General features: G+C 36.8%; 1 protein-coding gene across 3 annotated transcripts in view; it reads left to right on the forward strand.

Annotated features, from left to right (window-relative positions):
* The window catches only part of DACH1 (dachshund family transcription factor 1), a 457,196-nt gene that overhangs the window by 394,006 nt on the left and 48,665 nt on the right, over positions 1–14,525 (forward strand). For all 3 annotated transcript variants that reach the window (XM_075061553.1, XM_032794125.2, XM_032794126.2), the window contains 2 exons: positions 1,221–1,372; positions 9,828–9,975. In XM_075061553.1, coding sequence (XP_074917654.1) covers positions 1,221–1,372; positions 9,828–9,975 — 300 coding nt within the window. The remainder of the gene's footprint in view (positions 1–1,220; positions 1,373–9,827; positions 9,976–14,525) is intronic.

Raw genomic sequence — 14,525 nt, forward strand, 5'->3', positions numbered from 1 at the left:
GTTCATTTGCCTTTATATAGTATAGAGCACTGGTGCGCAACCTGCTGCCCATGGGCCACACATGGAACCTCAGGGTAATCCATTGGCAGGCCGCAAGATAATGTTAACACTGACAGTCTGCAGGCATGGTCGCCCACTGCTCCCAGTGGCCAAAGTCCACTCTTCCCAGCCAATGGGAGCTGTGAGAAGTGGGCCACAGGTTGATCACCACTGGTATAGAAATTCATCAATATGTTTAGGTTAATTTGTATGTGGATTTTCAATAGGGTATAATCAAGCCCTTAGTAAGTATAATTTATAAGGACAGATTTTTTTCTCCTAGAGGGACAAGATAAATGCTTGGTGTAATAAAATTGGCCCAATATCTGTAACATATCAACAGTAGAATATAAAAATTTCAAATTGTGAAAGAATATTTGACTATTTAAGTGACTGTTAAATATTGTTTTTGCGTCTCTTCCTGTTTTATCGGCTCACAAATTATCAGAAAAATGTTAGCCCTAAAAGTCTTCTAGTTTTTTCCCATTGTGATGTCACAAATAATCAGTTCTCATTATTACAAAGATTCTATTGAGGAGTCCAGCACTAATTGTTAAAGTATGTCCATGTTTAAAAAAATGATTGTTAACCATGCTGTTAATTTCAGTTATTGTTTAGAGTAAGTTTGAATTGCAGGAATCAGTTGTACTTTCCTTGTTAAAAATGCATGAAGGATTGTAGTTTTGCCCTGTTTTGCAGGATCTTTAAAGTCACGTATGAATCTGTCATGAGTAAGAAGAGTTAACTGTATGGGTAGGCTGCCTGTATTCAAATGCTACTCATATACAAAATATACGTCATGCTTGAAAATATTCTATTGTCAATCCAAATAGAACACAAACTAAAATGAGGTAATTTGGAAGGTGCCTATAAAGTCAGCCTGAATATATTATCATAAGTATATGTGAGATAATATTTGTTTTAAAAAGATTCTATGGCACTGTAAAGTCAGTCTCATTAGAGACTGCATTTAAAAGGCTTATAAAGTTACTCATTAATGTTATCTTGTTGTATCTCCACAGCTTTTTCATTAAAGAAAATTCAGCACAAAGCATTTTCTCCTGATAGCAGGAACCAATTTGCAATAAATGTTCTGGAAACCACTAGGGAAGCCATTACTGAGGTCTAATAAAAACAGACAAGCGTAACTTGTTCTATATTTTTGTTTCAATCACATACAGATGAGACCCCGCTCTCCACACCAACCGCAAGAGACAGCCTTGACAAACTTTCCCTAACTGGGCATGGGCAACCACTACCGCCGGGTTTTCCATCTCCTTTTCTATTCCCTGATGGATTGTCCTCCATAGAGACTCTCCTGACTAACATCCAGGTAGGCCTTTCTATAGATCAGCTTATGGTGATGGAGACAGAGTTGTCTAAATTAATACAGCCATTTTAGAGTAATCAGTTCATAAGATTATTTGAATCAACTAATTTACTGAAACTTTGTAGTAATTTAGGTTTTAAAGGAACCACAGCAGTCAAATGATCTTAGAAACTGTCAGATACAGTACATGAAAATACAGATTGTATATGAAACCACAGTACAGACTTAGATGAAAGCAACATTGGTATTTTTAAAGTTATTCATCTTAAATACTGGGCTTTTTACAGGCTAATAAGACGTATTTTACTGTTTAAGTTTATCTCATTTACGAAATAGACAAAAACTTCTTTAATAAATATTTACTTTAAACTTCTGGAGTGTCAAGATAGAAATGACACGTTAAGCTATTTAAAATATGTCTGATATAAAAAATATTCACAAAAATCTTTTTTTAAAAAACAAATAAGCTCATTTCCATTAATATATTATCTTCAAAGAATAGACTTCAAAGGACATTACCAAATTTTCTGCAGACTTCCTATGCAGTAGTCAGGATGCCTATTGTGTGTACAGTGTAGTCTGATTCTAACATTATTCAAGATTTACACTAACATATAGCATTGAGCCAAGGAGTGTTTGAGATGAGAGAAGGGTGTTTTTTTTTGTTTTTTTATTGCCCACATATGTAGTGATCATGTGGTCAACAGATGGAATTTTTGCAGCCACATGGCTATGCATCACATGCAGCAGCAAAATGGCAGTGCAGGAAAGTACAGCCTTATCATGCTCATTCTAGCTGTACTTTATATGTGCAGCCACAGGCCTCCACATATAACCTTTCATCACCTTTCTTTTACTAATGCACCATCCACTGCAAATACAGAGGATCTTAACTGTATTTTAATCACCAAAGTCTATAGCAATGCTACTTCTGTAACTAGTCTCACTGAAGTTAACGGGACTTCAGGCTTTGGCTTGCCTTTTGAAATGTAGGAAATCTATTCATTTATTATGTCATCTCAGTAGTAAGTTTCTACATACTAGTAAACACCTAGGGGAGTGGCAGGTGATCAGACTAAAACTCTATATCTAAACACTCCAAGGGAGTTGAGATCTTCAGCTAAACCTTGCATCTGTAATGCAGGTATATATCTGATAAATATACACACAGACATGGCTAGACATGAAAAAGTGAAAGAAGAGGTCTTTGACAAAAAGGGGCTAATCCTGCCAACATTCATGGGAAGGCCCAAGAGGCAGGAAATCCTGTTTATGGCCAGCCCTCTCATTGTGCATCAACACACAGTTGGTCAGTAGAAATACAAAAGGGTAAAAGCCAGGCAGTATCTCTGCCAGAGTATACACTACTATGCGTCTCCTCCAGTCCTTTCCCCTGCATATGCATAGCAGAAACTACTTCTATCTTTACACTGGAATAGTGTCTATGGAGCAGCTCCATTGCCAGTCCATGGTGTGTGAGGGAGGATGACTTCTTTCTCTGTAATCCACAGATGTTGTACTGAGGAGAAAATGTTAGTTAAAATGCTTTTAAGCAGCAGCATAGTCCAGAAGACTGGGTCCAGGTCTAGGAGTCAGGAAATCTGGATTCTACTTCTGGGACTACCACTGATCTGTCGTATGACCTTAGGCAACTCATTTCACTATTGTGCCTCAGTTTTCCAATCTGTAAATTGGGAATGATGATACTTACCCTTCTTTGAGAAGAGCCTGGAGTTCTACGAATAAAAAGTGTTATTATATAAGAGCTAAGTGTTATTATTTGCACATGAATGATTTGAGTATGCAGTTATGTGAAACATGGTATTTTTTACTTTGGAGCCACCTACGCTTTAAAAGCAGAAAAAATATATTTCTATAATACAAGGTAAATATCTCTAACAAAGTTGCAAAGAATGAAAAGAATGCACTTTGTTTGTTTCACACTAAGACACACAGTAAGTAGAAATAGGAGCAAATAAATACAGAGGCTAAATATTCAAGTTGAGCACTGATGTTCTTAGTAACTTATTTTTTTATAAATGTGTGTGCTTGATGTCTTTAGACAGCAAACTAATGAGTAAAACATTTAGTATCAACAATTTAGCTAATCTTGTGATCGAATATGAGTGTGTTGTACTACTGTATGATATATGACCAGGGATTAATTTTCTGAGACTACATTCAGATTTGTTTTTCAGAAAATGCAGAATTCAGATTATTTCACTTGTTGTTGTTACCCATGGTAGACTGGTACAAAAACCCACAATGCAAAGAATCCAGACTTTTGTTCGTGTCTTTTTCAGTCCTGGGACCCTACTTTTTACCTCCAATCCCCACATTATAGCAAACAGCCTATTATCCTAAGAAGGCTGGACATGACTTCTTTTGGATTTGATCAGTTCTCTCACTCACCCCACTGGCAGAGGCACCCTCTCATTTTCTCCAGGTTTAATCCTTGGCTACACTGTGTCCATGGTGATGGAAAATATGCTAGCTGAAAACATATTTAAAAATAATTTCCTAGCCCAGTGATTATTGTATTGTAGACAAGGGTTTAGAGGCTAGGGAACTGAATCCAGGTCTTCTATATTACACTTAAAGAAACAGGCCAGACCCTGAGTTGATGTAAATCAGTGCAGCTCTACTGGCCCATAATTTTAAATTAATGCAAGGCAGGCCTACTCATCAAAGCAGCCACTGAAGTTTGCCGACTTGTTTTTTCCTGATTTTCTAAATCTGCAGCTTTATTTTTAATCTTGTTTTTTGTTTTTAGTTCTAGCAAAATACTTACAGAAACATAAATAAAATGTTTAATTATTTGCATCATTGTGGAATAATTAACAAAAACCTTACATTTTTCTTAGTATTGTCTTCTTATAAATTACTTGCAAGTTTGTGCAGCACCTAGAACAAAAGGGTTCAGTTCTGTAGAGGTACTGCTGTAATGCAAACAATAAATAGCTATAACAATAATAAAATAAACAATAACATGCTCCATTGCTCTAAGCACTGTACAAAGATATAGGAAGACATAATCCCTTCTGCATAACCTTCTTATTGCTTCAACGCTTGTGAGTAATGCAGCCATCTCAAACTCATGCAAATGAAAATGTTGATACCAGGCCATCATATATGTCATATACGTATATCTTCACCCTATAACTCAAAGATCTTACTTTTTCATTTTAACAAGGAGTCCGGTGGCACCTTAAAGACTAACAGATTTATATGGGCATAAGCTTGTTTTTTTACCCACGAAAGTGTATGCCCAAATAAATCTGTTAGTCCTTAAAGTGCCACTGGACTCCTCATTGTTTTTGTGGATACAGACTAACACGACTACCCCTCTGATACTTTTTCATTTTGGTTTCCATATGTCTATTCTTAGAGGGATCCCTCAACCATCCCAGATGATCTTTCCTCTTGTCCTTCCTCTCCAATTCCAATGTTAAGGACCAACAACAATAAATGAATACATCAGAAAAATCATTGGGTGTAGCTAAGCAACATTTGTTGCAGGATCGAGGATGGGGTGGGATAATATGATTTAACTCACTTCTGTACTCCCTTAATCCTGGAATCATAATTCAGAGGCACCCTGGTTCTATCCTAGCTCTGCCTCAATGAATCTTTTATTGTTACACATTCAGGGATCACAGACATACCCCTACCCCTCCACCATATCTCCTCCACCAGGGAATCCTCAGATGCCTACTGTGGGCAGCTTTCCTTCAGAAGCCATGCAAAGGGGCCAGTCGAAGGGGTGAGGATTTATCCAGAAGTATTACATAGACCATTACATTATTTTGATCTTTAAATGTGTAACCTCACTCCTCTGATGTACATCTTTTCAAATGAATCAAATACACCAGCTAAAGCATAGGAACCTGATGCTTCTGCTGATATTATACTCAGTAAAATTAATGCTGATGTTTAAATTTCTAATTGGGTGACAGAGTAACCATCCCATTGAAATGAATAGGGAAGTTCACTCCTCTGTCATAGCTAATGTTTTTCTCCTGGTGTATAGAAATAGGAAGACAGCTGTTCATCAGTTCACATTCAAACAGATACCGTCACAACCAAAAGTACTAGAAACTATGTTTTGAAAGTTAAATTAAGTGATGTGGCTGCGCAGCAATGCTGTATTACCATATTGTAATAATCTTCAGTAATAGTAATATTATTTTGAGCTTTAGGGTCTGATTCTGCACCCCATATTTAGTCTTTTGATTGTAACCGTAGCATACAGTAGCACTCTTCTTAAGAATCCATTTTAAAAATAAGCAAAATGGCTTTTAAATAGTCTCTTGATACAATTCAAATAATCTACAAGAAGATTAAACTCAGTTATGAAAACAAAATAAAAGACTAGCTAGAAACCTGGAAGTTTTCTCACTGCAAATAAATATGAGTGAATACTGCAGAAAAATATTTGCAAACATTACATCAAACGAAAGCCACAGCTTTGCTTCAGCAGTTTTTGCAGCCCTTTTTATTTGCTTTGTGCAAAATTCAAAAGAGTGAAATTTTCTTCCCAAGAATATTAATGGAAAAGGAAAGTCACATATACTTGGGCGAATGTGCATTTGCCAATGTATTCATGCTGGAGTTATTCAAAGGAAGCTCCTTTGGGGATCATCTATTGAAAGAGCACAGAAACAATGTCATGTGTCTTAGGTTACTAATCAAAAGAGCAAATAGTGAATTACAAATAGTCAATACCCAAAGCATTAGTCATGTTGAATAGTTAGCAAGCAATCCAAAGGCAGATATATATTTTGTAAATCATTCACCGGATAATATTTAATAATGAACAAACATGTAAAAATCAAGGTCTGCTCACGGATAATTTGCAGACTAAGAAAGGAGCAAAGTTCTTTGAATAAATTGTTCACTGTCTTCACCCAGCCTCTGCTGCAATGACGTGTCAGTATAAAACCTCAGGTGCTCACACACCTCTATTCTCAATGCCACAAGTTAAGAATGGAGTATACGCTCTGACTTTATATTTTCTATCATTTAGTGGGTTGTCTTGTGTTCTTGTGTAATTGTTTCATATTTAATCCTAAGAAAGATATGTTACATAAAAAGCAGCAGATCTGAGTATAGATACAAAGAACTTCTGCATGCCTTTCAGTTTCCACTAAAAGGATGTTATTTTTAAGAATAATATAATTTTTGTTTATACCAGCTTTGGAATTGATAACACAGTATTAGTGCTTTCTGAAAAACAATAATGGGTGATTTTGGCCTTGTGGCTTAAGACTGTGATCAATATATATGATGGGAACTGTAGCCTGTCCTTGCAAGATGATGTACTCAATTGTCCGATAGGATCAGATTAGTTAGAAAAGGAAAGAAACCTAAACTAATAATTTTTGTTGGAGCATTTTTCTTGGAGAATTTATCACTGGGAAATATTTTTTTAAAAAATTAAACCAAATAGTGGCTTATAAATCACCAGGGAGAAAAAGCAATTTTTTGTGAACACTTAGTATTTTTACATTAAAGTTAGAAAATGTATTAACAGTGGCCTAAAGGGGAATCATTATACTCTGTTAGAAGTCTTGCTCCAGTTTATCCTCACTGCATCCATATTGTATTAAAAACAAATATGGAACCTGAGCTTGTTCGCTACAATTATCATTATCCAACCTCCATAATAACTGGCCTTCCCTAACGAAAAATATTTTCTTTTAATTCATGTCTTGCGTTGTACTGTATTTCACATTATAATTGACAGCAAATTGATATATTGTCAGACTCGAGGATTACCCATAGCAAATCCAAGGTGGAGATATTTTATTTTGTGTAGACTTTTGCAAATGAACCATTGGGAGAATTTGCAGGATTTCAGACAACTCTGAAATTACTATTACAATTGTTGGCTCCAAGGTGTTTTGATGATTTTTAGATATTGTGCTGATTAGTTGCCTTTCCCAGCCCCCTGCTGCATTGAATAAAGGCAGATATTGAATGTTTCCAGTATTTTTGCGTTAAAACTGTCATTGGCAGCAACAGCACTTTTGCATATGCATCAGTTTGGCTCCAGTGCAGATTTTTGTTACGTTGGACGCCTACTGATGTGCACTAATTTAACTTCTAAAAATGGAACTTAATTTTGTATAGCTTATAAGTAGTCCCTCGTGGGTCTTGGCTCAAAAAAAAAAGGTAATATTTTTCAGACATAATCAGCAGCAATAAGTAATGTGTTGCCATTAGATACATTAGCAGCAAGTGTAAAAAAACCAAGAAAACAAAAAGAGTTTGGGAGAGGTGTGATGCAGAAATTCAGTGGAAATGTAATATGCTCTTAGAAGCTTCAGATTTTGCACAGGTTCTTAATATAAAATTACACACATCAGGATTACAATTTAGCATTATTCTCCATGTTTATTCATAATAATTGTTTCATATTTAAAGAACACGAAAATATTGTGTTTTGTCAGCCAAGGACAATGATAGTGTAATAGTAATTTATTTTAAACTGCTACTGATAATACAACCAATCAACACATTAAGTGGTGCCAACATTGGCATCTTGCTAAATAATCTCTAGGCTTTGCACTGACAGTACATCTTTCAAAGATAAGTCAACAAGAGCAATCAGAGCAGAAAATTAGAATTTGGTTTCTTAGAATTAAAATACAGCTAAACTAAAGTTTTAATTGGGGTGATCTAAAAGGGCACTTGATGTAATGATCTCTTTCATTTGATACTAATTGTTTGTTCCTGATGAAGAAGAAACATGTACATGAATGTTGCTCAATTGAGTAAAGATGGCAGTTGCCTTAGCTGCTAGGTTTTATTGTTAAACAAGATAAATTGTCACTGTGAGGGAGAGGGTTGTCTGCACTTTAGAAATTCTTTGGCTATTTCTTTTGCATCAAGGGGAAACTGTTTGTATAATTTCACCTGCTTTGGGGTTATGAGTGATTTAGGTGTTCTGGGCAGAGATAAATGGAAGGAGCTGAGAATATTCTAGATTTCAACTGTTTGCTGAAGTAAGAGGAGAACATTGATTTAAAAAAACCACTAAATCTCTTGTTTACTGCCTCATTTGAATTTCTTGTTGGTTCAGAAGTATCTTTCATGTGAAAATTGTTTTGGTTGACTGAAGGGAAAATGAATTCTTGTTTTAAAATATTGGGAAAGAATTTCAGATATATGTTAAAAATTAAAAATAAGACTCTGGAAGGGGCTTATTATTATATTTTTATTTATTTATTTATTTGTGTTTGTTTGTTTTGTTTTATTTTAAACTGTACTTAATTTTGAACATGTCTATGTAGTTTTATATTTAGTCCGATAGAGTTTTGTTTGGTAGCTTCCAAAATTAACAGTTGAATCATAATTATCTTGTAGATTATTTTTGAACAGTTTTCACTTCTTTTCAAGAGGACTATTACAACTTTTTAAACATATTTTTATGCAATTTTGTTATCTTTGGGCTGATAGGGATTTTCAAAATGTGGTCTCCATAAACAAATTTGTGTGCACAAATAACATAACATACATGCCTATAAAGTGCATCATGTTCTCTACCATGAGAACTTTACAATTGGAGGACCTCCCGTTAAGTGCTGAGCTTTCTCAACTCTTGCAGATTTCAGTGGGAGTTGAGTTGATAATACCATGAGGGAGTAGGTCCTGAATTAGACAAGATATGAGACAACAGTTTAGGTAAGAGTGGGTATGAGGATCATTAAGAAGAAAATGAGATGGACTGTTAAAATGGGTCTAAAAGAGGGATTTGAAAGAGGTCTTAATAGACTCTGACAATGGGAAAGCTAGTGGAACAAGCTTGCAGTTTGTCCTTTGCCTGACCAGGGAGCTGGCTCTTTGGGACAGGTACTCTCTCTCACTATATGTCTGTAGAATGCCTAGTACAGTCAGGACCTGATCTCGGCTGGGACCTCTGGGGCTATTTAAATACATATAATTATTAATTAATTAATAATAACAGTAATGAGCAGGGTGTCTGGGTGATGTGCTGCTTTATTACATCCCTACTAGAGCTCCAATCAGATAGGCTTATATGGAGGTCATTGCAGAAATTAAAGAAGCCACTTTCTGGAAGAAAGCCCAAAGGGAACCCCAAACCCTCACTGTGGTGGGAGGTGACACCGTTGCATTTTAATCTAGAGGTAGAATAAATCTAGCTCTGTAACTTTTATCAAGAGTTGTACACACACAAGATGTGTTGAGTGCCTTTGAAAATTTGGCCCCATGTGTTTTTACATATAGCTTGTCCACCTGTTTGACTGTGTTTCAGTGAAAACAGAAAGGCTTATTAGGCTGTTACGTGCACCGACATAACTGTGACCTGGCAGCAGGATTATTTTATATTTAAAATCTCTTATATCTAATCAAGAAAATACAGCAGAAGTTAATTTATTATGTCCATTGTTTCATATTCCCAAACTTTGCAATGTTCAACTTCATCTTTGAACAGGGCCTATTAAAGGTTGCCATAGACAATGCCAGAGCTCAAGAGAAACAAGTCCAGCTGGAAAAGACAGAGCTGAAGATGGAGTTGTTCAGGGAACGAGAACTGAGGGAAACTCTTGAAAAACAGCTAGCTGTGGAACAGAAGAACAGAGGTATTTTACAAACACTCAGACTTTTTTTTATAAGCAGACATAACGTCTTTATAATTTGTTTATCCAAGAAAGTTTAATTCTAATACAATATCTTGTTTTGAGGAAACCCTTCTTTTTACGTCATTTTATAGAGGAAGGTATGTGACTTGCCTGGGCTTTGAATTCAAGAGCCTCCCAGTTTTCAGCTCTTTCCTTGAATCCCTTTTGTTTCTACATATAATTAAGTTTTAAAAACATTCATGTAATTACTAAAAGCACGAGAGTGATAATGAATAGATTTGTTGCTTGATATAAAATTGAGCTTTGAGAAACTATGTTCATTACCAGGTGGGGCACCCAGTTAATTCAAATTAATGCTCCCAGAACCAGGGCTCTAGCTCCTGGCTCTGGGAAAACTGCAGTTTTTAGCTCCACATCCCAGGCCCTTTGACTCGCAGTCAGATGTAATGGACGGACATGGGTGTTTTATGGTAATACAGACATAACCCTAGACTTTAGAGCAAGAAGGGACCATCATGATAATCTATTCTGACCTCCTGCACATTGCAGGCTACAGTAGCTCATCCAGCGCCTCCTGTCATAGGCCCATAACTGCTGGCTGAGTTACTGAAGTCCTCAAATCTTGATTTAAAGACTTCCAGTTACAGAGAATCCATCCTTTACTATAGTTCAAACCAACAAGTGTCTCATGCCCCAGGTTGCAGAGGAAGGCAAAAAATCTCCAGGGTCTCTGCCAACCTGACCTGGAGGAAAATTCCTTGCTGATCTCAAATATGACAATCAGTTAGACTCCAAGCATGTAGGCAAAACCTATCCACCAGATACCTGGGAAATAATTTTATGTAGTAACTCAGAGTCCTCCCCCATCTCCAGTGATTGGTGATATTTGCTAATAGCAGTCGTGGATAGGCTGTATGCCATTGTAGGCAGTCTCATTATCCCATCCCTTCCATAAACTTACCAAGTTCAGTCTTGAAGTCACTTAGGTTTTTTATCCCATTGCTCCCTTTGGAAAGCTGTTCCAGAACTTTGGTCTTCTGATGGTTGGGAAACCTTTGTCTAATTTCAAGTTTAAACTATTGATGACCAGTTTATATTCATTTGTTCTTGTGTCAACATTGACCCTTAACTTAAATAACTCCTCTCCCTCCCTGGTGTTTATCCCTCTGATGTGTTTGTAGAAAGCAATCATGTCTCCCCTCAGCTTTCATTTGATCAGGCTAAGTGAGGCAAGCTCCTGAAGTCTCCTCTCATAAGGCAGGTTCTCCATTCCTCTGATCATCCTAGTAGCCCTTCTCTACACCTGTTCCAATTTGAATTAATCTTTCTTAAACATGGGAAACCAAAAATTCACACAGTGTTCCAGATGAGGTCTCACCAGTGACTTGTTAATGGTAAGAATACTTCCCTGTCTCTGCTGGAAATGCCTCATCTGATGCATCCTAGGATTGCATTAGCCTTCATGGCTGTATCACATTGGCAGAACCTAGTCATCCTATTATGGACCAGTACCCCCAGCTGTTTCTCCTCCTCTGTCACTTGCAGTGCTAAAATAAGAAATCTCTGTGCAGCAGCTTGAACGGAAGACACTTGGATTCAAAGTCAGTAGATTTATACCTTGAGCTAAACTGAATCCCATTAATATCACTGTAATCTTATTTCATCCCTCTCTCCACTAGAGGGTGCAACTATAACACCATGAATTTCCCTTTTAAACAGAAGGAGAATAAATAATTGAAGGCAATAACTATTAATAATAATTATGAGTGTGCATAGAGTCTTCACTATAACTACTGAGTAGCATATTAATTCAATAAAATTATACAACTAATGCTATATAGATCACTTTCTTTTAGTGGTTCTCAAATATTTTTTACAAACGCTAGCCAGTTCTGTGACTCATGACACCTCTGCAAGACGGATAATATACCTGTTTTACAGATAGGCAAACTCACGCACAGCCGAGGGGTTAAGTGATTCCTCTAAGTTAGATATTGAGGAAAACTACATGATAGTCCCCGATTTTGTGCCAGATACAGAAAAAAATGATTTGTATTGTCAGCATTGTGCACTGCATACTCTTTTACTTTGTACCACTCTAATGACATTATTCCACCTGGTATAAGAAGCAGGACCTAAAGCTGAGGGGATGTGATTTTTCTCTTGAAATACATCAGGGAGTAAACAACACTGAGAGTGAAAAACTACTTAAGTTGAAGGATGGTGTTGGTACAAGAACCAATGGGTATAAGCTGGTCATGAAAAAATTCAGGTTGGAATTTACAAGAAGGTTTCTCACCATCAGAAGGGTGAGGTTCTAGAACAGCCTCCAACAGAAGTTGTGGAGGCAAACAACATAACTAGCTTTAAGATAGAATGTAACAGTTTTATAAGTGCACTTGTAGGATGGAGTTGCTTTTGATGGTAGGGTCTCACTTCCTGTTTATATCTTATGTTTCTAAAGCTCATGCTTCAGGGCTTCAAACAGTCACCTAGAGGGGAATGGAAGGGATTTTTACCTCAGAGTGTATTCTGGGGGGTATTTTTGGTTTCCTTCCTTTGAAGCATTAGAGATGGCTACAGTTGAAGATGAGACATTGGATATGGACAGCTAGGGTATTGATCATTCTCCCTCTCAGGTACTTGGTTGGCTGGTTCTTGCTTGTATGGTCTGGATCTAACTTATATGGGGTCAGGAAGGAATTTCCCCCCAGGTCAGATTGACAGTGACCTTGGGAGTTTTTTGCCTTCTTCTGCACTGTGTGGGTGTGAGTCACTTGCCACGATTATCTGGATATATCTCACTTAAGCATTTCCCTGCTATTGCAGAAGCTTCAGGCACTGGTGAATGTTGGTCCCTCCTTTTCACTCCCTGCGACACATAATAGTTTAGTCTCCTGTGGGCTGCAATATTTTGCCTAATTTCAGTTGTTGGGTTTAATGTGTGGGTGCTGGGAGATATTAGTGGCCTGTGATAGGCAGGAGGTCAGACTAGAGGATCTGGTGGTCCATTCTGGCCTTAAATTCTATTTCTGTATGATGTATGGGATTTGGTACTTAATGGTGGTACACAGTAAAGCCAAAAAAAAATGAGGAGAGGGCCCCATTTCTCTGTATCCATCTGTTGTCTCTTGTCTTATACTTAGTTTCTGTTCCCAAGAGCTTGCAATCTATCTTTTTGCTCTGTCTAGCACAATGGAGTCCTGTTCCATGATGGGGGCTCCTAGGCACTATAATAATACAGATAATAATAATAATAATAATAATTAAGAATTAATAATGTAAGAGAAGGAGTGGCCTTACATTCTGCTGTAAGAGGAACAGAATGGAGAGGAGAGAAGAACAAGGGAGATCATTTTAAGAACACATTTCTTGCATTAGAGACATTTAAAAACACCTGTAGACTTTTCTGGTATTAGTTTTCCATGTAAGCAATTGTCCTTTCTAAAAAGAAGTTGCACAGACATTAGTGGAATCATTAGTGGGAGGGGAGAAGGTCCACAAGACAATTTCTCTAGTATAATACAAGTAAAAGCTATGGAATATAAATATATGTTCCCTGTCGTGTACAGCTCATATCTCTTTATATGAATCCTATTTTTTCTGATCTTCAGTGTTAGGCAGCCTCCTCCAATGTCTACTTATTGTTGATTGAGTTAATGTGACAGAAATCTATATTTACTTTATTCCCACTGATCTAAATATTGCAGGTGTCTCAGGGAACATCAGTTAACTGCGCTGCTACAGTGATGCAGTTTTCTTTGTCTTGTTTTCTGTACCCTTTCCTTCTAATTTGTATGTTGTCCAGTTAGTGACTCCTCTGGGTGTAGTGTTTGATCAGGTAGTAAAACTAGGATAATATCTCTTTTATGAGAAACTACACAATAAGACTTTGCTAATTCTATCTCTGTCTGCTATGGTCATATCTACAGTGTGTCAGCCATGATGTTTGCTTCTCATTTATTAAAGGCACTTGCAAACTATTTATAATGAAAATATTAAAACCATGAAATACTCAAGATGTATTTCGCTCAGATTTTGTATATCATAAGATGATAAAATCTATTCTCATTTATTAGTGGTATATACTAAAAATTGTTCCGTGTAGTTGACGCTGCACAAGATATTGTGTTGCAGAACTGTTCACAACTTCTTCAGAGGTTTGTTGTAGCTTGGACTTGTAAACAGCACTCATTGCACCTTACACTGCTACACCAGGGACCTCAGTTCTGGAATCAGGCTCCTTTATCTTCTGTGGCACACTGGTTTTAAACTCTGTGACTGTGAGCTGATTAGAAACATTTAGAAAATGAGGATTTTTATTGAATTCTATGTAAAAGTGTTGATTGTGTGGTACTTTTAAGCCCTAATTCTCTAAGCCCATCACATGCAGATCTCCAGCTGAAGGGATATCTGGGTGCGGAGGGCTCCCAGGATTGGGATCTTAAAGTTTAATTTCATAGTACCTTTATTTTGTTAATGTTTTTCCATACATTTCAAACAGTTAACTAATTTTCACTTCACTGCAGGATCCAGTGCTGACATGCAAC

This window comes from Chelonoidis abingdonii, chromosome 1 (assembly GCF_003597395.2).
Source record: "Chelonoidis abingdonii isolate Lonesome George chromosome 1, CheloAbing_2.0, whole genome shotgun sequence".
Classification (NCBI taxonomy): Eukaryota; Metazoa; Chordata; order Testudines; family Testudinidae; genus Chelonoidis; species Chelonoidis abingdonii.